Genomic DNA, 23,965 nt, shown 5'->3' on the forward strand with positions numbered 1-23,965 from the left:
CATACATATTATCTGCCTGCACTGCCTCCAGCCGTTACCTCTGTATTTACACAGACAGCGCACCTAAGCAACGCCCGCACGCCGCCTCTTTGGACGCACGCAGGCACGCCGTGGATACGCACACCCACACGCGCGGCGGAGCTGCGTGCGCTGACGGGGAGCCGTTACCGGCGCCCTGACACCGCCGGGCCGGGCCGGGCCGAGCCGGGCCGCTCCGCTGGGCGCCCGCCGCGGCCCCGCCAGGCCGCCGCTCCCGCCCCGGCCGCGGCGCCCCGCCCCTTCGCCTCACGCAGGGGAGGTCAGGGCGGCGGTAGCGGAAGCTTCTCCCTCACGGCGCCCCGTCCCGGAACCAGCCCCGGCACGGCCCCGCGACCCGCTGCCCCCGCCGGCAGCATGACAGCGCCCGCCGCCGCCTCCCGCGGGTGACACGCCGCGGGACCTTCCGCCTCCGCCGCCTCCTATATGGGCCACCTGCTCTCGAAGGAAGCAAGCAGCCTGAGCCGGGACCGCCGCTGCCGCCGAGGGAGGAAAGTTCCGCCGCGCAGCCGGAGCTGCTTCCTGCGCGGGCCCTGCATGCTCTGCTTCATCGTGCACGGCGCCAGCCCCCCCGCCCCGGAGCAGCCCCTGCCCGCCGGGGACCCCTTGCTGCCACCGCCGTCCTACGCGGCCCTCGCCGCCGCGGAGCAGCGCGCCGCCCGCCGCCTCCTCCGCCTGCCGCCCGCCGCCTGGGAGCCGCGGGGCCGCTGCCAGCGCCTCCTCCTCTCGGGCCTGCTGCCCTCGTCGGTGCGGGGCCTCCTGCGGCCGGCCAGACCGCCCGGAGAGGTTGCCTCCGAGATGGTGTGCAAGCGCAAGGGGGCCGGCCTGCCCGCCTGCCCGCCCTGCAAGCAGCCGCGCTGCGGGGCCGCCGCGGCGGAGCCCGAGGCCGCCGCCTGCCAGTGCCCGAGAGAGGCGCAGCTCTGCGCCCTGCCCGCCGCCGCCGGCTGCGCGCCGGGCGGAGGGGGCGCGCCGGTCCGGGGCGCCGGCGGGGACAGCGGAGGCGGAGGTCAGCCCGCCTTGCCGCCGCCGCCCGCCGCGCCGGAGGAGGAGGGGGAGAAAGGGAAGGACAGGGGCGATGAGGCGGGCTGCGAGGAGCCGCTGGAGTACCCCGACGACTGCTGCCGAGAGCCGCTGCCGCCGCCGGCGCCAGACATTAACCAGCTGCCGCCCTCCATCCTCCTCAAGGTGGGTCGGGACGGGAGGGCGGGCGGGCCGACTTGCTCCCCGCGCGGTGTGGGACGGCGCGGGGGCCCGGGGCTGCGCCTGCCGCCGAGCAGGCCGCGGGGGTGCCGGTGTCCCTGGGCGGGCCCGGTGGGGCCGTGGCGGCCCGCCCTGCCCAGCGGGGTCTCGCCACCTCCGGCCAGTCCTGGCGCCGCGCCCCGCCTCCCCCAGCGGCTCCTGCGGTGGGTGCTGGGCCCGGGGAGGACCGGGGCGGCGCGCCCGGGAGGTGCGAGCAGCCGACCTCACCCGGCGTTTGGTAGATGGGTAGGGTCGCGGGTGTCTTACTTTGGTTTTGTATTTTTCCCCTGCTGTTTTGGTTTGTCGTTGTAAAAGGCGTTGTGAGTCATTAATTGGAGGTGAGGACAGACAGAACTGCTGCAGAAACTGAACCCTAAATGTTTAGATTTATATCAGTTAACTTCATAAAAGAATCACAGAATGATTTGGGTTGGAAGGGACCTTAAAGATCATCTAGTTCCACTCCCCCTGCCATGGGCCGGGACACCTTCCACTACATCAGGTTGCTCAAAGCCCCGTCCAACCTGGCCCTGAACCCTTCCAGCTTCTCTGGGCAACCTGTGCCAGTGCCTCACCCCCCTCACAATAAAGAATTTCTTCCTTATAGCTAATCTAAATCTACCCTCCTTCGGTTTAAAACCATTACTGCTCGTCCTTTCACTACTCTCCCTGATAAAGAGTCCCTCCTCACCTCTCCCGTAGGCTCCCTTTAAGTACTGGGAAGCCACAATAAGGTCTCGCTGGAGCCTTCTCTTCTCCGGGCTGAACACCCCCAACCCTCTCGGCCTGTCCTCCTAAGGGAGGTGCTCCAGCCCCCCGATCATCTTCACAGTCCTCCTCTGGACCCACTTAAGCAGGTCCATGTCCTTCTTATACGGTGGGTCCAGAGCTGGACAGAGTACTCCAGGTGGGGTCTCACGAGAGCAGAGTGGAGAGGAAGAATCACGTCCCTCAAGCTGCTGGTCATGCTTTTTTGATGCCGCCCAGGATCCAGCTGGCTTTCTGGGCTGCAAGCACACATGGGTGGCTCACAGCCAGTTTTCCATATGCTAATATACCCAAGTCCTTCTCCGCAGGGCTGCTCTCAATCTACTCTTTGCCCAGCCTCTATTTGTGCTTGGGATCGCCCCCACCCATGTGTGGGACCTTGCGCTTGGCCTTGTTGAACTTCATGAGGTTTGTACAGGCCCTCTTCTCAAGCCTGTTAAGGTCCCTCTGGATGGCATCCCTTCCCTCCAGTCTGTCGACGGCACCACACAGCTTGGTGTCATTGGTTAACTTGCTGTTTTAACATCCTTGTTGGTGACATGGACAGTGGGATTGAGTGCATGCACTTTCCATGTTGCCAACAAAGATGTTAAACAGCACTGGTCCCAGTACCAACCCCGGAGGAATGCTACTTGTCATTGCTTCCCGCTTGGACATCGAGCCATTGACCACAACTCATTGAGTGCGACCATCCAGCCAATTCCTTATCCATCGAGTGGTCCATCCACCAAATCCACGTCTCTCCAATTTAGAGGCAAGGATGTCGTGGGGGTCAGTCTCAAAACTTTGCACAAATCCCGGTAGTTGATGTCAGTTGCTCTTCCCTTATCTACCAACGCTGTAACTCTGTTGTAAAAGGCCACCAAATATGTCAGGCTTGTCCTTCACAGGTAGCTGGTTCTGTCACTAACGGAGTACTCAGAAAGGGGGAGAATCACTGTACTTAGTGCTTCTGTGTAGGTCAGAACTACACAGACAAGTTTTCAGTGTTCATCGGGAAAAAAATTTGTATTACTATGTATTTTGGATCAATTTTGGCTTTATCAGTTTCACAGCCTGACTATTTGTAGCCCTCTTGAATTACATGCTTTCATAACCTCTTATTCCGTATCTTCAAAGAACAGTGTCTCTTTCTTTCCTGTCTCTTTTTCTGTCTTTAGGTTCCTTTAATGCTGTTGTCTTTTGAGAATTACTTTCCATTTTTAAGTGACTCTCTTGATCTAGTCAGTATGTTGACTTTCTTCAGCTAAACCTTGGCTAAAAAGAGGAGTCTGGCTGGAACTGAAGCCTGTGATATTTTCCATAGTTTGACGCGAGTGTGTCTTTAAATTCTGGGAAATAGGTTTTTGTATTAGAACAGTTTACTCTGGGGTCAGACGGCTAAAGTTAAAGCAGGGCATGGTAATGGAGAAGTGTGACAGATGATTTTCCAGGAGGAGTGTTCCTGTTCTTTGTATACTGCTAACTGTAGAATCCCAGTGTAAGAAGTGCTTCCTTTACTCTTTTGTTGTTGTGTTGGGTATTTGTCTAGTGGGTTTTGGTAGCGGTTGAGGGGCTACAGGGGTGGCTCCTGTGAGAAGCTGCTTGAATCTTCACTGGCTCCAAGTTGGACTTGGCCCTAGCCCTAGCCCATCTGGAACAGTGATAGTGCCTCTGCAAAAATGTATGTAAGAGGGGAAGAACCTGCGAGGCAAGGGATGGAAGAAGGGAGAGGAATTAGATGCCAGAGAAACACCTCTGCAGACACCAAGGTCATTGAAGAAGGAGGGGGAAGAGGTGCATCAGAGCAGAGATTCCCCTGCGGCTCATGGAGTTCTGTGGTGGAGCAGGTGCTCACCTGCAGCCCATGCAGGATCCCACGCTGGAGCAGGTGGCTGCACTCAAAGAAGGCTGGGACTCCGAGGGAATCCTGCGCTGGAGCAGTCTGTTGCTGGGAAGATTGTGACCCGTGGGAGGGACCTACAGTGGAACAGTTTGTGAAGAGCTGCAGCCTGTGGAAAGGACTCATGTTGGAGAAGTTTGTGGAGAGCAGTCCCCATGGGTGGGACACCACCCTGCAACAGAGAAAGAGTGTGAGGAGGACTGAGTGGCAGAATCAACATGTGATCAACTGACTGCAACCTCCATCCCCTGCCACCCTCTGCTGCTGACAGGGAGGAGGTAGAGAAATGTGGTTGTATTTTCTTATTGTCTTAATTTGTTTGATTGGTAAATTAGTGTTGGTGGTGGTAGTGTTCAAATTAAATTGATGTTATTTCTTCCCAAATGGAGTCTATCTTTTGCATGCGGCTATAATGGTTGAGCAATCCCTCCCTGTCCTTGTGTCAATCCACAGGCTTTTTGTTGTATTTTCTCCATCCTGTTCCTGAGGGGGAAGGAATGAGCAAGAGGCAGCATGGTGCTCGCCTGCCCTCTGGCCTTAAACCATGACAGTTGTCAAACAACATTAATCCACTTATCTCCCTGTCTTGCACATAAAATTAATTCTGTAGGGTTTTTAGTTGGTTGTGTTTTGTTGTTGTTTTTGTGGTTGGTTGGGTGGGGTTTTCTTGGGTACACATGAATGTGTTAGTAAGGGTACATCGTGTTTTGCAGGTACAGTATTGAAACTCCTTTTTGGCAAATATATAAAATTCATGAACTATCACATCTGAATTAATCTATTCTGTGATTGCAGAACTGAAACTTTGTTTTGTAGTACTTTTAAAAAATAATCTGTCACTATTATTGGAAGATAAGTTTTTCTTTGGTATTCTGTTGTTTTAGGTTTTGAAACGAGACTGACTTGATTAGTATGGCTTAAACACTTTTTCTGATGAGTAATTTTCTGTGGTTACTTTAGTTCTCAGTTTCACTTTTTCAAAAATACCAATCTGTATCTTTGCTGTAAATCAGTTCTATTAATAGTGAAGGTATGTCATGCCCATATCACCTGTGAACTAGCTCAGATGTTTTTTCCATATGGTTTTCTATTTTGTGTTGACACAGTACCGCATTTGTATCTGTACTTTCAAGGATTTTTTTTTTACATGTTCCCCACCTACCCCAATTATTGTGTCTTTTGCCTTTCTGTAGTCCAGCTCTTTCTGCAATGTTTTTGAAAAAGCCTGTTTTGAATTCCAGCTGCTGGGAACAGCCTACTCACCTGTTATTTTTTGAATTATGTCACACACTCCTCCCTGCACGCCCCTTCCCTAATTTGCCCTTCAATTCTTAACTAGACTTATGGATTGGCTTGGTTGGTTTGTGTGTTTTTTTTTTTTTTTTTTTTTTTTTTCCTGGCTACTTCCATAGCTTCCTATTCTGTTAGGGGACTTTTAACTTCAGATATCTGATTAGGTGTCTTGGTAACTGGCTTGTACAGGTGCCGAAAGGCCTTCATATGCTGGGTTTTGATAGAGATAAAATATCTCAAATATAATCCTTTCTGCAAAGGTGTCATTTTATTACGAGAGGGTGGGAGAGAAATACAGCATCATAGAATGGTTGGTGTTGAAAGGGACCTTAAAGATCATCTAGTTCCAACTCCCCTGCCATGGGCTGGGACACGTTCCCCCAGACCAGGTTGCTCAAAGCCCCATCCAGCCTGGCCTTGAGCCCTTCCAGGGAGGGGGCAGCCACAGCTTCTCAGGGCAACCTGTGCCAGGGCCTCACACCCCTCACAGTAAAGAATTTCTTCCTTACATTTAATCTGAATCTACCCTCTTTCAGTTTAAAACTGTTATCCCTCATCCTATCACGACATGCACTCGTAAAAAGTCCATCTCCAGCTTTCTTATTCCCCTTTTAAGTATGGAAAGACTGCTGTAAGTTCTCCCTGGAGCCTTCTCTTCTCGAGGCTGAACAACCCCAACTTTTTCAGCCTGTCCTCCAAAGGGAGGTGCTCCAGCCCCCAATCATCTTTGTAGCCCTCCTCGAACAGGTCCATGTCTTTCTTGTGTTGGTGTCCCAGAGCTGGACTCAGTACTGCGGGTGGGGTCTCATGAGAACAGAGTAGAGGGGGAGAATCACCTCCCTCAAGCTGCTAGTCATGCGTTTTTTGATGCAGCCTGGGATCCAGCTGGCTTTCTGGGCTGCAGGCACACATGGGTGGCTCACAGCCAGTTTTCCATATGCTTATATCCCCAAGTCCTTCTTTGGTTCCAAGTGCATATTACCAGGTCCCCAAATCTTTACTAAACTTTTCACAGTAGGTAGCTGAGATACAAACTGTAGTAAAAGGACAAGAGGTTCCATCCTCAAAAGGCTCAGGAGCCAGATCCCGGGTTTTTTTATGTTTCCTTTCTTTGATTCCCACCTCAGTGATCTCCTGATGCAGTGGTGCTAGTGCAGGAGTGGCTGTCACCTGTGTCTGTACATGGGCTGGAGACAAGCCCAAAGAAACTTTGTGGGAATTCCTGAGTAGGTGGCTGCCATGGGCTGCTTGGGTGCTGTTCTGTTAAGCAGTTGTTAAGTCTCCCCGAAATGAAGGATATGGGCCTGGATGGAAGGGTTTGTGAGACTGCGCTTGGCCTGCAGATCATCGGATGGGCCCTACTGAATTGGGAAGTTAGTAGTGCAGTGTGCCAGTTGATCCTGTTCGCCTGGCTGGGGAAGAGGTCTCTTCATTGGTGTGGGGGCATAAAAGAACTGTGGCTCTGCAGATCAAAAAAGCTTATAGGTTGTTTTGTTTTTCATTTGATCACTGACGTGTATCAGAAAAAAGTGTTATACAGTGGGCAAAATTTTGTCTTTAATCTTTGTAGATGAAGGTGTTTACCTTTCACAAAAGGTAATTTAAATCCACTCCCTTTAAAATCTGAGGAGAAGTAAGGAATTAGAGATCAGTTGATTTGACTGTAACTTGGACAGAAAAAAAATAAGTTAGCTATTTGTAAGCATGCAATGTAGAAGACTACAAAATGTTATGCTAAGTTTTCAAAACTTTGTGCTATATATCAGAACTCCGTGCCCATTGCAATTTCACTGCTATTTATTTCTGGAAAGCGGAAATAAATTCTCTTGTTGTACCTGTTACCTCTTTGATGCTGTTTAATCAAAAAAGTTAACTGATGTAAAATGGTCATCAAACTGAGTGAACTTAGTAATGCTGGTTCAAACACTTCAGATTTCCTTTTGCGCTGTATCAACAGGAACTATGCATGTAGAACAGGGAAAGTAGGTTCTCTGCTGTGCTTGGTGCTTTTAAATCCTCTGCTAGAGTACTGTATTAGGTTGTGGGTACTGGAGTCTCCTTAAAAAACCCACAAATTGGAGAGGCATCAAAGGAGAGCTAGAGGTCATGGCAACGTGGCCCGTGATGGTAGTTGGAAGATTCTGTTAAAACTGAATGACACTTCTGTTCAGAAAGAAGACTGAGATGCACTCTTTTGTTATGAGAAAATTGATAAAAAGTACAATTGTGTTCCTGTCCTTTGTCAAATAAAAAGGAATAATAAGCTTAATTTGATATAAGGAGAATATGTGTGAGATACTTGGAAAATAACACAGTATGAGAACATTTAAGTCTTGGCAAAGACTCCTGGTTTCCTGTCTCTGAGGAATGTGAAGAATTGGTAATTTTATTTATTCATTCCTTTTTTAACGATAAGGGGTATGTTTTTATCAGGGATGTTCTGTGTGTGATTGAACTAGCTTCAAAACAGAGAAGGTTCTAGAATAGATGACCTTTCTGAGGTCTTCTTTCTTGGTTTGCTGCTGTTATTTTTATAAAGCATGAACATATGCTGCTCTGCAGTGGACACCCTGTCAGTTTTAGCTTAGAGCTAATGCATCATATATGAAGGGAAGATAAGTGTATGTGTGTATTTTGTTTAACTTAAGGTTTTAATAAATATATATTATTTGAGGCACTGCTGGCTCCTTTTCTTCCATCTTTACTCAACATTTTTACTTATTTTTCTCAGTCTTTCCTTGCTGTAATAACATACATGTTAGTTTTTGTTGTTGTAATAACTTACATGTTTGCTTTTGATAATGTTGATACTAAATGCAGTGCTGCTATTACTGTGCTACTAGCACTGCATTTAAGATTATCTGAGTGATAGGAATTGGGTTTGATAGACCAGAGCTAGACCTTTGTTTTTGTCTCCTGACTTTTCAACACTGCCATTTATTTTTAATAGATTTACACGACTGGATATACACGCTGTAGTTGCACTTTGATTTTTTTTTTTTCTTTTTTTTTTTTTTTTTCCCTGGCCTCATCAGGGGACAGAAGCATCAAAATAACATTATTTGAATTGGACTTCATCCACAAGTTCATGGAGTCACTGTTGTAATAATAGCTTTCTTTCCTTCTTATGCTCATGTTTCCATGAATTTATCCTGTCTAGAGTTTGTGTCAAGCCTTACTTTTAACTACACTGAGAAAACACACTGAGAAAAATGGAAAGGGTTTTGAAACTTTGTGTCTGATGCAGGGAGGTAAATGTTCTTTTATTTCAATCTTAACTATTCTACTCAACTCCTTTTTCTCTAGCAATGAACAACACAGCAACATAGATTTTTTTTTTTTTTTTTTTTTTTTTTTTTCCCCCCATGAAGCTCACTGTCACTCTGTGATTGTGATTGCAATAGGAAATGAACCAGCTTTAACTTCAGCATGGTGTAGCTGAGTTTCTGGAAGTGCAGCTGAGGGGCACAGTTGTGAATGGAAGGTGTACCAGTAAACTAGTAACAAAACCAAAGATTGTATATGGACATTATTTCAATGATGATAAAGTTCTGAAAGATGTCCTGATATATTTTGTAGCATTATAAAAATAAGTATTTTGTTTTCCACAGGTGTGTGTGAAAAGGTGGCTTTTGTGTAGTCGTGAAGTTTCACATTACAGAATGAGTTATGTGATGGAGGAGACAAATGTCTTGGAATGAAATTGCTTTTCCTGAAGCCAGATAGATGCCTTGACACTCACCCCCTTATGGCTGATAAAACTTTTCCTAATGTTGTTAGGTGTTGCTTGGCTTTCTCTACATCTCCAAACCTATGTGTTATTGCATGGAGGAAACAAATCGATTACAAATTGTGCAGTGTTTGAATGCAGAGTAAATGAAATGTAACTCTTGCTTTCATTTCCTATTCATTTATTTGTTTCTTTTGTTCAGGATGCCTGACCTGTGTTTAATCTTTCAGAGATTTTGGTATGTTTTAGTGTCTCTGTTTTTAAACTATTTTGGTGATTCCAAATCAGTGCAGGTGTCTTTTAGTGAGGACAGTTGGATGGCTGGGAGTAAAACTTAATCATCCTCGTTCAAGTGAAGATGTTCTGCTTATTCATCAGAACCCTTTTTTTTCAATTAGTAGGAAGGTATGGTATCAGTGTCTCCTGTCATTTCTTACAGACAGAAACTAAAGTTGTGTTTTGCATTACAGCTAAGGCAGTCCGTTAGCAAGTGGCTGTTAAGGGCAGTGTCTATCTCCTGTTTTTAATATTTGGTTGTGTGTTCCTGATGCTAGCTTTGTGCTCTGTAGAGTGATCATGCAGTGGCAGAGTGAGTTGATTCAGATGGCTAATTGGACACCAATCTAAAGTTGCAAAACTCTTCCTCAGGATCAGCTGCCTGAAAGGACTTTCTCTGGGTGCAGTCACCAAATCCAGCTCAAAAATTCAGGTAACCAAGAGTTAAGGGACCACTAAACTGTTCCCACTAATAGCAGTTTACCATGAGAATCCTGGGTGTGGTGTGAAATAACACCATCACTTTTCATGGCTGACAGATTTTTGTTAATCACAAGAGCATCTTTGACTTGATTCCCTTAATGGGTATACTGAGGATCCTTTCAGAGGTGTGTGTCCCTTGAGTGCTTTATCTTTTTCATATACTCAGGTGCTCAGAAATCATTCATATTTCCCTTATTCATTTGGTGTTATGTCCGGATGAAGTGATGAAATCTTTTAAAAACTATGCAAATACTTTTCTGTCTTTCATTTATCTTCTGTTGATAGATGATTCTTTAATTTTCTGAAATAGAACAGAACAACCTTTAATAAACATAAAACCACTGGAAGCTTAACTCCTCTATAGCTGCAGTTAACCAATACTGTGTTTAACAGTTCATAGTAAAATATCATGTACTAAGTATGTTCCTTTTATTAAGTGGTACTTTAGAATTATTTCTGATAATGAAACTTCAATTAGTTTCTGAAAAAATTTGCACCCAGTTGAAGAGTTGATGAATCAAATGAACGGTTTTCCAAGAATGAATGTAATCAATTTCATTAGGCACCATGAAATATCTGAGTCTACATTTTAATGTTCTTTTGTTGTTAATGCCATGAACTGTTTGGTTTCAAAATGAATCTAGCTGATGCAGTGTAATGAAGACAATTTCATAGATATCTATTCTTCTAGGATACAAAATATTTTTATTGAGAAAAGAAAGTTTCATTCACAGAAATCTTTACTCTTCCAGATAGATTGAAAGATCTTTCAGATGAAAACAATTGGCAGAAATAGGGGATGCATGGATTCACCTTTTGTAATCTCTCTTATGCTTTGGGGCCTATGGTCTGTGTTTTGTTCATGTTCATAAAGCTGTACCTTGTCCCTAAAGTTAGTTTTATCTTTAAAGAATGGTATTAGCCATCAGCTGAATTTTCTTGCCTCTGTTCCTGAGGCAAAAGCTTTTTAAGTCTGTGCGATCAATAATTCTAACTCCTTGACTATGTTTTTTAAAAATAATTTATTTTTTAATTAAGATTGTCTTTTGATAAATTGAAATTCTTTCTCAAATTATGCTTATGTTTACTTAATATTTTATTTGTGTGATGTGAATTCTTGGTTTTGGAAAACTTGGTGCTGAGGATATTTTGTCAGCAAACACATGGGCAATTTTGTAGTATGGTAGATTTTTCATAGTAACATTTATGGGAGTGATTGACTTTTCATGATTTCCTTTGATTAGAAGTGCAGTTAGGTATCTTGTTCACGTGACTGAACTCTGAGGAACTTGGTTTAAGGCCAAAATTATAAAATATTTACAGATTAATTAATATGTGGATTTACAATATCTAAATTTTATCTTTAATCTTGTAAGAAAATACATTCATAGGGTGTGGTTGGTTTTGGGTTATTTCCCCCCCCAGCTCCTGTTGAAATGCTGACATTTAGCACAAAAGTTCAAAGTAGTCCTTTTTGGTAGACAGCTTGAAATATCTGTGTTGTAGTTTAAACCATGTGCTGTAATGTGCTGGGGTCTGGCCTGCACTATCAGGACATGGGAAATTGAAAAGTCCTTGATTTATTAGCAACAACTGAAAACATCAGTATATTACCAACATTTTTCTCATATCAAATCACATACTGAATCCAAAACACAGCACTATTCTAGCTACTAGGAAGAAGAAATTAGCTTTATCCTGGCTGAAACCAGAACAATCCAGAATACACTTAATGGAGAAACAGTGGAAAGTGTTAAGGGTGTAATGTCTGAAACCCATCATACAGGGGCTTGGTGGTAAATTGCACAGAACTTTTATTTCTACCTTTCTGGTTGGACTCTTCGCTAATATAAATCCATGGCTTCTTCCTCTCTTTCCCACCCATTGTCTTACAAAATATTTATTCCAGAAAGTTGAAGAAAACCCCAAAACTTGGTCAGGCACTGTTTTTTGACAGTCTGAAGTGTGCTGTGCAAGAACTTGGTTTGATTTAAATCCAGCCAGACTTTCATGTGATCCAGAATTGTGGATTGCCACAGGTTTGTGCAAATGTACTCAAGATAGTACTGTGGAGTTAGTTGTGTTTTGTTGCTAAAGGTATTTGTATGGTTGTATATATCAAGGACATAAAATTGGCGTGTTTGAATTGAGTTCAGCAGGTTGAATGTGGTCTGACTGAAAGCTGGATATATCTGTTAGTTGACTTTTGCTGTACTGGACATTGTGTTTTTTGATTTTTTTTTTTTTTTTTTCCCCCCCCCACTGTGGTCTTTAATGAGTCTGTGTGAACACTTATTTTGAAGCAAGAGCTTAACATTAAAGAGCTGATGATATCTGAAAGGTATGATATGCCATCAGGGGGTTGAACACTGTGGGTGTTGATCCTTAAATATGGTGTAGCCTGGAGGCCCGGAAAGTCTTTTGCATCCATTCAAGGGGAAGGAAACCCTACTAACCTTAACTATTACTTGAGAGGTTGAAGCCAGAGGCACTGACACTGTTTTCAGAACTTGAGCTGAAAGAGCATGAGAGTGAGTGAGGTACCACAAGTAAATGATTTTTGTTTGCTTGTTTTGTAGAACTCTGTTTCCTCTACCCCTGCTTCTTGCCAACAGGGAAAAAAAAAGTGTGAAATGCCTCCAAAAAAATGCTATTAAATTTGTATTTTTTTTCTTTTTGAGAGTGCTGAAGGGTGTTTCAGTCTTTGGTGCTTAGAAGGGGGAAGACAGAGAATCGAGGGGAAAAAAGTGAGTGTAGGGCATTCAGGCACAATCTTGAATACAATTGTCAGGAATTAAATGTGCTAACTGGTGGACCATCAGAAAGTTACCTGTCATAAGCAGGAGTTAAATGAACAGGCTTGGGGGTGGGAACGGTTTTAGTTTTCATCTGTCTTTATAAAGCATTGGGAATTAGAAAGTAATTTAAAACTCAGGACAATTAAGTTTCCACAATATCAGTATGTATCTAGAGAATGACAATGAATTAAAGGGTAGTGAAGGTCATCAAAGTGAGTTGTAGCATTTTGTGCATTATTGTAGTATTTTAAACAGCAGCTAAGATTATCCTTTAATGTAAGGATGACATGCCACCAAACTAGAATATGTATAGCCTTTGCTACTAAATTCCATTTAGTGTAGTTCAATACATCTTCTTTTAACAACAGCAAGCTCTGAAGAGAAATTGATGTTTTATATTTTTCAGGTTACTTTTATAGTTGGAACTTTAATAGCTACTGTAGACAACAAAACCAGCAAGGCCTTCTCTTTACACATGTACCATTTGTGTAACTTCTGTGGCTACTCCTGTCCATGCTGGAACTTCTGCAGTGACTTTGTCAGTGGCTGCTTTTCCCCCTGGTGGCTTCACTCTGATGTTTGTTTCTCTAAGAAGTCAATTTGTAACACCTGTACACTCCATACTTGTCTCTGCAGCTAAAGCACAGCATTGACTAAAAACATGATGACAAAGGCTTTCTGACATGTCTTTCAGAATAATATTGTCTTTGCAGAAATAGAATTTGTGGCAAGTAGTGAATCAAATTTATTTCTTTCAGCATTGCTACTGCTGTGTCTCATACAGTAGCAAAGCAGAAGCAGTAAGTTTTCTGTGATTTGCGAGGACTTTCAGCTTTTGGTAGGATGGTAGTTGGAACAAAAATTATTTAAGGATTTCCATATTCACAGTGGCAGCATATTTATTTTTCACTGTAGCAAAGATTAGTTAAAGCATTTTATAATGCCAACTTTGGCATCACTTACTCGTATTAACTGGAGTCAGTCTGAGGTCCATCTAAACATAACATAGACTATATTGCCTTGTATTCCTCTGAGATTTTTATAATTGTTAAAAGATTCTGTTCTCTGTTTCGTACTGGTAGTAGGAGTTCTTAAACTGTCCCGCACGACATCCTTGCCTCTAAATTGGAGAGACGTGGATTTGGTGGATGGACCACTCGATGGATAAAGAATTGGCTGGATGGTCGCACTCAATGAGTTGTGGTCAATGGCTCGATGTCCAAGCGGGAAGCAATGACAAGTAGCATTCCTCCGGGGTTGGTACTGGGACCAGTGCTGTTTAACATCTTTGTTGGCAACATGGAAAGTGCATGCACTCAATCCCACTGTCCATGTCACCAACAAGGATGTTAAAACAGCAAGTTAACCAATGACACCAAGCTGTGTGGTGCCGTCGACAGACTGGAGGGAAGGGATGCCATCCAGAGGGACCTTAACAGGCTTGAGAAGAGGGCCTGTACAAACCTCATGAAGTTCAACAAGGCCAAGCGCAAGGTCCCACACATGGGTGGGGGCGATCCCAAGCACAAATAGAGGCTGGGCAAAGAGTAGATTGAGAGCAGCCCTGCGGAGAAGGACTTGGGTATATTAGCATATGGAAAACTGGCTGTGAGCCACCCATGTGTGCTTGCAGCCCAGAAAGCCAGCTGGATCCTGGGCGGCATCAAAAAAGCATGACCAGCAGCTTGAGGGACGTGATTCTTCCTCTCCACTCTGCTCTCGTGAGACCCCACCTGGAGTACTCTGTCCAGCTCTGGACCCACCGTATAAGAAGGACATGGACCTGCTTAAGTGGGTCCAGAGGAGGACTGTGAAGATGATCGGGGGGCTGGAGCACCTCCCTTAGGAGGACAGGCCAAGAGGGTTGGGGGTGTTCAGCCCGGAGAAGAGAAGGCTCCAGAGAGACCTTATTGTGGCTTCCCAGTACTTAAAGGGAGCCTACGGGAGAGGTGAGGAGGGACTCTTTATCAGGGAGAGTAGTGAAAGGACGAGCAGTAATGGTTTTAAACCGAAGGAGGGTAGATTTAGATTAGCTATAAGAAAGAAATTCTTTATTGTGAGGGGGGTGAGGCACTGGCACAGGTTGCCCAGAGAAGCTGGAAGGGTTCAGGGCCAGGTTGGACGGGGCTTTGAGCAACCTGATGTAGTGGAAGGTGTCCCGGCCCATGGCAGGGGGAGTGGAACTAGATGATCTTTAAGGTCCCTTCCAACCCAAATCATTCTGTGATTCTATGATGTCAAGTTTCCAGGTATTATATTCTAGTGCTTCTTTATCCTTAGTTTAGGAGCCTAGCAATTTTTGAGAGTAATTGCCCTACCTGCCACAAAGAAGATGAAATTGTTGTTCTTTCTAGTTGTTAGGGTTTGCCGTCCCTATTCCTTGGATAAATACTCCTAGCCTTTGAATGTTTTAATGCTTTCTAGACCTCTGTGCTTTCCTGTAGACACTCTCCAATATTTTCATATATTCTTGGGCATGCTTCCTTGATATTGGCTGTAGTACTTCTACTTAGTTCCTGATGTCCTCATCAGTTGAGTGGGAGGACTGTTCCATGTTCTGCTGTCTGTGTTCTTGTCTCGGTATCATAATGCTGTGACTGCCTTTTTTTCATTATAGGATGATATGTAGATTAAATTTCATTTGTGGTTACAGCGTACCTTCATATGTTACTCTTGACAGACCTTTATTAATAAACAACAGTACTTCTGAGGAAAGGCTGAATATAATGAATGTAACAGCAATTTATGGGTCTGCCATAAAGTTACAGTTTATTCTTTTTTGCAGGCTGCTACATTGCTCAAAACCTCGGGGTATAAAATGCTAATTCTGTTCATAGTTTCCTTCTGCGACACTGATTTGCCCTGTTGATCTGCTCTACCATCCCGTGCCCCCTTCCCACTAGACCGATGTTTTGGTGCTTTTGTGCCTCTTATTTTCAATTCAGTTAAGAAATAAAAGGGAAGGGGTTTCAATCTGAATCAGAATGAGTATGAAAACGTCTTTTAAATGGCTTGCAAATGACACTGAGCTAATGTTTGTACTTGTAATTCTTTAGGATGGCATCTCAGAAGCACATTTGAAATTTGGTTTAGGAAATGAGTGCTTAAGTAGAATATGTTCTGTTGCTGGTTGTGCTAATGCGGCTTATTAATATTGTCAGCTGTTGTAGGATGTAGGTTTTTTGTTCTTGTCCTTGAACAAGTTGGGGGCAAGTTCTAGAACTGAGTCTTGCAATGCATGCTAATACTTTTCTGTCTTTTAGAAGACGGGTTAGTAATAAAATACTTCTGTCTCTAAAATATGATTACTTCTGACAAGTAATGTTTTCTTTCCTTTCTTTACAGATATTTTCCAATTTATCCTTGAATGAGCGTTGCCTTTCAGCATCATTAGTCTGTAAATATTGGCGTGACCTCTGTTTAGATTTTCAATTTTGGAAGCAACTGGATCTCAGTAGTCGTCAACAGGTATGAAGGTATCATTGTGGAAAAATTATGTTTTGATGACTCGGAATTTGTTCTCAGATCCTGTACTCTTGACCAAAAGTAAACAAACTCATAAAATCATGGTGTCTGTGTTTTCAGGGAGTTTTCTACAAGATGTTTGGACCCTTAGATCAACTCCTTTAAATGTAGCATCTTTTGACTGAGATCAGTTGTTAAACAGTGTGAGGACAAGTACTGTTTGAAATGGACTGTGAGTTACCTGTCTCAGGTCTGCATCAGGTAGTGGTAGTTCCATTCATAAGAACTGTCAGATCTCACATTAATTGAACGACATTCACGAGCTTTTCTGAGGATGCTCTAACTGCTTCTTGCTCTGTTTGTTTTAACAAATTTTCTTTAATTTTTGTTCAACTGATATGGCTCCTACTGATTGGAAGACAGACTCTGTCTTTATAGGCCTTTAGCCAGTCCTACAATTAAATATGTCTGGGATTCATGCATTTCATTTAGTGAGATCCTTACAGAGCGTAGCCTTAGATGGTTCAGGGTAACTTTCCTCCTTGGAAAACTTTTTAAAGGATGCCTGTGTTATTTGGCCACCCCCTTTAGGTTTCTTGTTATTTAGTTACCTAAAGAGGTTTACAGAAGCGTTTCTTGAGAATTTCATGGAAAAGATAAGGTGCAGGGGAATGTAGTGGTTTGAGCCGGTTTAACAGCCAACCACCAGAGATGGTCACGAGCAAAAGGCAGACTCGTTAGGGGAAGAACAAAACCCGTACATTTATTACAGACACTAACAACACGTAACAAAGTAGGACAGTGAGAAGCATTGCCACATCTTGAGAACACCTTCCCCCAAGCCCTCCCTTCTTTCTGGGCTCAGCTCTGCTCCTGATATCTCTACCTCCTCCCCTCAGCGGCGCAGGGGCAGGGAATGGGGGGGGCAGTCAGTGCTGCTGCTTCCTTTATCTTCAGTGGGGGGAGCTTCTGGAACTTGTTCCCCTGCTCCATCGTGGTCCCCCTCTCACAGAAGACAGTCCTCCACAGGAGTCTCTCTCCCACAGCTGCAGCCCTTCCCGAGCTGCACTGGTGTGGGCACCCCCACTTTCTGCAATCCTCCCAGCGCTGAGTTGCAGCAGTGGGGTCTACTTTTCCCACAAGACCACGGCCTACTTCGGGCATAGCACTTTGCTCAGCCAGGTGAAAACAAACACAGGCCACAAATCAATGTCTGCTCCACCGTAGATCTTCATGGGTGGCGGGAGGGGCTGCCTTGCTGTCTCACCACAGGATACAGGGGGGTCTCTGCTCCGGCACACCTCCCCCCTCCTTTCTTCCTCCGTTCCTCCACTGACCTTGGTGTCCATGCGGCTGCTGCAACTCCTCCTCACAATTCCTCCCTGTTCCTCACCACATCCCTTCTTAAATATGTTATCGCAGAGGTGCAGCAGATTGGCTCAGTTTTGGTGCAGAGGTAGAGCTGACTTGGAGCTGGGGGAGCTTCGAGAAGCTTCTCACAGGGGGCCGCCCCTGCAGCCCCCTCCACTGCCACCAAACAAAAAAACCCCCACCACTCGCTCAGCCCAGGACAGGGAACAACCACTGGAGGGTCCCTGTCGTGGTTTGAGCCCAGCCGGCAGCCAACTACCATGCAGCCACTTGCTCACCCTCCCCTACCAGAGGGCTGGGAGAGAGAATTGGAGGCATAAAGAGAGACTTGCAGGTTGAGACATAAACAGTTTAATAATTGAAATAAAACAATAATAAAAATACTAGAAAGTAGAAATGGGTAATACACAATGTGACTGCTTACCAACAGCTGACCTATACCCAGCCTGTTCCTGGCTAGCAATCCAGGAAAAGCCAAGATCCCAAGACCGCAAGAGCAGAAGCGAAAGAGAACCTCCCCCTTCCTGGCTGACCCTCCTCTATATAGTGAGCATGATGCTACATGATATGAAATACTTCATTGGCTAATTTGGGTCTGGTGCTCTGCCTGTGCTCCCTCCCAGCTTCTTGTATACCTGCACATAGGCAGGACATGGGGAGTTGGAGAGTCCTTGATCTTTATCTCTAAGAAACAGCTGAAAACATCTGTCTATTATCAACATTCTTCTACATGTGGTATTATTTTTCAGGTCATCAATTCATAAGAAAGCATGCAAATTCTCACAAGTTACTAGTTAACATTTTTCTGAACCGCCATGGGAAAGTTATATAGAAGATTGTCTGATTTTTCCGAAGTGACTCCAAAACACACTCATACCAGCATTCTATGTTTTTGCTATGTGTCAAATAAGTCCTCTTTCTTCACTATATTAAAGTTTAGTCTTATATCTGCTACAGAGATTTTTAATGGGTTTGCCTATTACATATTGGGGGGGGGGGCAATGGGGGAGGCATGGTGGGTTGTTTCGGTGTTTTTTTGTTTTGTTTTTTTATTTCAATTTGTCATGTTTTGTAGCTAACAGCTACCTGATGAAATAGCAAGATAAAAGATTAGGCTTGCTACAAATGGAAAACGGGTTGAATGCAACAAAGAAATGTTTGTTTCTCAACTGTGAAAGAGAAAACCAAAAGAGATTTGTGTTGATTTTTTGCCCTCTACAGGCTTATAGCTAAATCTCATCTGTGCTAAGTGGTGGATAAGCATTCCTGAACAGTTTTGTTAGAAAGACTTTTGTCATATGTCACCTCATTTTTTTTTGAAACTATACTTTTAAAGTAAGGGAGTTCTATGCATCGTGTCTTACCTGCTTTGGTTTTGTTTGTGTTAACTTATAAGCTTAAACATGAAGAATATCTTATGTTTCTTACCTGCTTTGTAGGACTGGCTGCTTTTAAAATTATTGGCATGTTAGCTAACTACCATTTGTACAGGTACAAAGTGTATAGAATCTTTTTTCTTCAAAGGAGCTCTGGGAACATAGTGCATGTATCTGATTTAATGGTCTTTCATAGACTAAACACTTAAAATATGCAGGTATTCTGTTTTAAAAATGAGCAAATAACAGGAAATTTAGGGGGTTTTAATTATCTTTTTTTCTGTTATAGTGTTCTTTTCTTTTTCCTTTCATTCACTGCTACCCTAGTTGACTGTTCTCCATTATTAAGAAGCCCATTGTTACCTGCATCACTGTAGTATTTGTCTGCTGGCACCTGTTTTTGGATGATTACCAAAGCCTAAGTAAAAACCTGTTGCATTTCACAGTCATACAAACCCTTTACTTCTCTGTAGATGCTACCTTAGGTATATAAGTATAGTGCTGCAGTAGAAGGACAAACAAATTCTTTTTTTCCAAAGGATGGAGAAATTTATGTCTAAAATATGAAGAGGACCATTAACTGTTATTCTCTCCAAGTGTTGGAGCAGAATTCTTTAAAGATAATTGTGAAATTGATTATAGTAGTATGCTTTTATCTTGGAAAACAAATAATTTCATTTTCCTAATGGCTTACGGAAATGCATCTTAGAAATAGTAGATTTTGTGCTAATGAAATTAAAGACGTTTATGAAGGAAGTTAAATTTGACTTTTTGGCTTTTCTTTGCAGGTCACTGATGAGCTGCTGGAAAAGATAGCATCAAGAAGCCAGAATATTACTGAAATCAATATTTCTGATTGTCGCAATGTATCTGATACAGGAGTATGCATATTAGCAATTAAATGTCCTGGACTCCTAAGATATACTGCCTACAGGTGTAAACAGCTTTCTGACACCTCTATTATCGCAGTTGCCTCTCAGTGTCCTCTTCTTCAAAAAGTGCATGTAGGCAACCAAGACAGACTCACTGATGAAGGCCTAAAGCAGGTAACTCTCCATTGCACAAACTTCTTTTATAAATTTAGTATCTCTCAGCTTCTTACCAAGTGCAAAAAAGGACATGGAAGAAGGTACCCTCTTCAAGGATTTAATTGAAATCTGGTGACCTCTTCTACTTTAAAATTGGTTTATGGACATATTTTCTTGGTGCAGTAAATGCTGTTCTCCAGAGACTGCACACACTTTTGTATTTATTTACTTATATTAAAAAAAATAAATATATATAGATTTGTATATATATGCATATATATATATATGTATCCAGGGATTAAATGAACCCCATTATAATGAAAGCTCAAGTTTGACATCCTGTACTTCACCTCTGGCTCCTTGAGTTTTCTTGAGGTCAGTTGCTATTTGGAATCAGTGTTTAAATAACTCTTTCTTTCATCATGAAAGCTGAAGGTGACTTGAGATCTTTATTTGTTAGGCATGTAGGAAGGTTTAATCAACTCTGTTTCATCTTAAAGGAGCGTTCAGGGTAAGCTCTGAAGTAGTTATGTTAAATTAAATATGCTGTCAGTGATCTAGCATACAGGCACTGTTAGCTACTTATATATATGCCCAATAAATAACTTAGTTCTTATGTGGTGCTTTTAGCTCCGTTTTGTTGAGTGTAGTTAGCAACTTCATTTTGTCATGTATATAATTATAATTTTTCTTGTTTGTGTATAGTACTTACAAAACCTGTAAAGAAAGATAATTTTTAAGGCAGGGTGGAGAAGCAGAAAGAAATCTTAAGTCCCAACTCTCCTGTTTAGTCAAATCCTGTTGTTTTTTTTTTTTTTTTTTTCCTTTATTCTTAAATACTTGCTTTGGTTTCATTAATTGCAGCTGGGTTCAAAATGCAGAGAATTAAAAGACATTCATTTTGGGCAATGCTACAAGATCTCAGATGAAGGAATGACCATTATAGCTAAAGGCTGTCTGAAGTTGCAAAGAATATACATGCAAGAAAACAAATTAGTAAGTACATGCCATGATTATTTTTTTTGCACAGCGTTTTCATTGTCAAAGCTTTCTCTTCCTTGTTATCTGTTTAAAACTTTTTTCTGAATAGATTCTTTTTGGCATTGAATTAGTTAAAAATACTCTGTAGCTATGCAAATTTTGGGTTATACAGAGATAGCTCAGAAGATGACTCAAAGTAGAAGTTGAGCTAATGCTGTCCCAGGTACTTTTGGTTTTGACATAACTTTCCAGGAGTAATTGCTTGGGAGATGCCTGATTTGTGTAGGAAAATGCTTAGCCCATACAGAATCTTTCTTTTGTTTATACCAGTATGTTTTTCTACAGTAAAAAGTGCAAACCTACCTAAACTAAAAGATTTTTGGAGGTTGGGTTCTTGATTACAAATAATACACTCTGATAAACTTCTCTTGAAATATGTCACTTTCTCATGAGGATGCAGTAGAGTAGTGTGCCTGGGCTGGTAGAAGGAAGCTGTTGAGGTGTTATAAAACTGTCTCGTGTCCTAATTAAAAGCAGTCTCTGAAATGATGGTTTCTAATGTTGAAAGCTGGTACATACTAAAAGGTATAGTAGAGCACTGGATTTAATATTTTACTTTTTTATTTTTTCTTGCAAGTAAGTAGAAGAATTGTAGAAAGTTGAGAAATAGGAGATCATCACCAAAATGCAGATCTCAGAATAGTTCAAATGCAGAAAAAAGGGTATGTTCCCTCCTCCTGTATCAAAACAAAATCTTGGGTACTGTCAAAATTAGTCCTTGTAATATTTATCTTAATACTTGAAAGTCCTTTAAAAAAAAAAAAAAAGGAGAAGTGACGGTTCTGAGAAGCCTGGATGGAAAGCATACCTCTGCAAAAATTAACTGAAGAAAGGTAGGGAAATTCAAAGTATTATTTATCTTCGAACAAAAGAAGAAAAAGTTGTACGTATTCAAGGTTTGCATAATTGTATGTGAAAGATTACTTAATTGTACATAAAGATTATTGTATGCATAAGTGCCTACATAAGTGCACAGTCATTGGAAAATACATGGGTAAGGTGTTAATTTGACCTTCCTTGTAGATATGTCTTACACTTATTGCCATTGAAGTTTTTATTCTCTTTATAGTCTGAAATGTGACCTATGAAGTAAACATTACAATTGTTAGCACTTAAGTTGTGTGCTTTTATTATTTGAAATCTCTTCCATGTTCTCAGTTGGAATGAGACATAGAAAGTATCTTGCTTTTAAGACAATCAGGAAAGATGTTCTTCACTTGCACTTTATTTGGTTGCCTTCATTACTGGAAATGTTATTTTTTCTTTGGAGATAAGACAAAAATATGTACTCTCTAATGCACAGGAAACTTCTTTTAATTAATCTGTCGCTTCTTATCATGGTTTGAACCCGTCAGCAGCCAAGCTCCACACAGCTGATCAACTACCTTCACCCACCTGGGAATAGGAAAAGGAATTGGAGGGGTAAAGGGAGTCTTAAAGGTTGAGATAAAAACAGTTTAATGATGGTAATAAAATAAAACAATAACAACAATAGTAACAGAAAGTATAAGTGGCCAATCCATAATGTGATTACTTACCACCCACTCACTGATATCCAGCTCGTTCTGGCTAGCGATCCTGAAATACCAAGATTCTGCAGTCGCAATCCTGGAAGCAAGAGCCCTGCCCTTCCCAGCTGCCCATCCTCTATACAGTGAGCATGACGTTCCATGATATGGAATATTTTATTGGCCAATTTGAGTCAGGTGCTGTGGCCGTGCTCCCTCACAGCTTCTTGCGCGCCTGCGCACGGGCAGGACATGGGGAGCTGGAGAGTTCTTGAAGTCTCGGCAACAGCTGAAAATATCAGTGTGCTATCAGCATTCTTCTCATACCAAATCCCATACCAAATCCAAAACACAGCACTATCCTAGCTACTAAGAAGAAACATTAACTCTATGCCAGCCCAAACCAGGGAACTTCTGAAAATTTATCAAGTGACTTATCAAAACTAATGCTTTGTATAATTTTTCATGGATGTAGTTTTTTTTTTTTTTTCCTAATGTTTAATTTTATTTAAAGCTCCTGCCAAATCTTATTTTTTTTGAGAAAAAATAAACTTGTGGCATACTTGGTTTAACTTTGTAAAGACCAAATTCAGCTCCTTAAATCTTAGTCTAGAGATGTAAACATGAAATAAGTTATATAGCTGTTACGAACTCCGGAGTGTTGAATCTTTAGAATAAAATAACACTTCAGTGATTCTACTAGATGACAAAGCTGCAGAAACTGACATGCTTTCCCCTTGCTAGGGGCAAGAGACTTCAAATCTTGCTGCAAGTGTAGTTTTGTGTGATGAACCAAGGCAACTTGTAAGAAGCTCTCATGCAGTTGTAAAATAAAAATCTTCACCTTCCAGAATAAAATAAAAAAAAGATAGGCATTGTTTAATGCCATGGAGTTAACTCAAAAGGGAGTACTGGTTGGTGACAAATGGTCACCCACTGTTTGATTTGTCAAATTCTGTGCATTACTTTTGTTTTTAAAACTGCCTTGTAAAATAAAAATACATTTAGTATTTGCTGTGGTACATGTTCCTTCCTAATATTTTGGTGAAGAAGGTGGTTTGGGGAAATATGCGTGTGTATGTGTTTGTTTTCAAAATAAGTAAGTATTTATTTTCTGAAATTAGAATATTCTGTGGCAAAGAAAACTGGACTTGGTATACAAGGGCTTGGTTTGTGTATATGAAGTTTATATATTGCCAGTCTGCTATTGGAAGAGGACTCCTTTTCCCCTTTGCCCCCACTTTTTAAACAGCTTCTGTAGCTTTTGTGTAAGTACTGTAAATCAAGTCTGTCTGTTTTGTATTTTCTTGTTTCTTCCTTTTTCAGAGCTGCTCAAAATCATGTGACATATGATCCAGACTGGGAGCCCAGGGAGTTGTAAAGGTTCTGTGATCCCCTTGGGTTAAATTAAGGTGAAATGACACCAAACGACCAGTTAAAATGTTCTACATGTGGTAGAAACAACTTGAACTTGGAAAAGGATAGTAAGCAATGGGGTCTCTTAATAAATCTGTAAGAAAAGAAGGAAAAGGAAAGGAGAAGAGTCTGGTCACCACCCCTTGATCCAGTGTTGTCTTAGGTCTGAAAATCTTGGGTGGTGAGTGCACACACAGCAGAGTTTTCTGTTGCCTTTTAAGTTCATTTTATCAGCTGATTAGCATACTAGAGAAA

General features: G+C 42.5%; 1 protein-coding gene across 4 annotated transcripts in view; it reads left to right on the plus strand.

Moving 5' to 3' along the window:
• Nucleotides 1-294: 294 nt before the first annotated feature.
• FBXL17 (F-box and leucine rich repeat protein 17) overlaps nucleotides 295-23,965 on the plus strand; it is a 292,438-nt gene continuing 268,767 nt past the window's right edge. For 3 of the 4 annotated variants that reach the window (XM_042787630.1, XM_042787631.1, XM_042787632.1), the window contains exons 1-4: nucleotides 295-1,221; nucleotides 15,851-15,973; nucleotides 19,506-19,763; nucleotides 20,610-20,741. In XM_042787630.1, the coding sequence (XP_042643564.1) occupies nucleotides 463-1,221; nucleotides 15,851-15,973; nucleotides 19,506-19,763; nucleotides 20,610-20,741 (1,272 nt within the window). In that variant the 5' untranslated portion in view covers nucleotides 295-462. The remainder of the gene's footprint in view (nucleotides 1,222-15,850; nucleotides 15,974-19,505; nucleotides 19,764-20,609; nucleotides 20,742-23,965) is intronic. The other variant, XM_042787629.1, reaches the window with a different exon arrangement.

This window comes from Tyto alba, unplaced genomic scaffold (genome assembly GCF_018691265.1).
Source record: "Tyto alba isolate M040663 unplaced genomic scaffold, T.alba_DEE_v4.0 Super-Scaffold_13, whole genome shotgun sequence".
NCBI classification, from domain to species: Eukaryota; Metazoa; Chordata; class Aves; order Strigiformes; family Tytonidae; genus Tyto; species Tyto alba.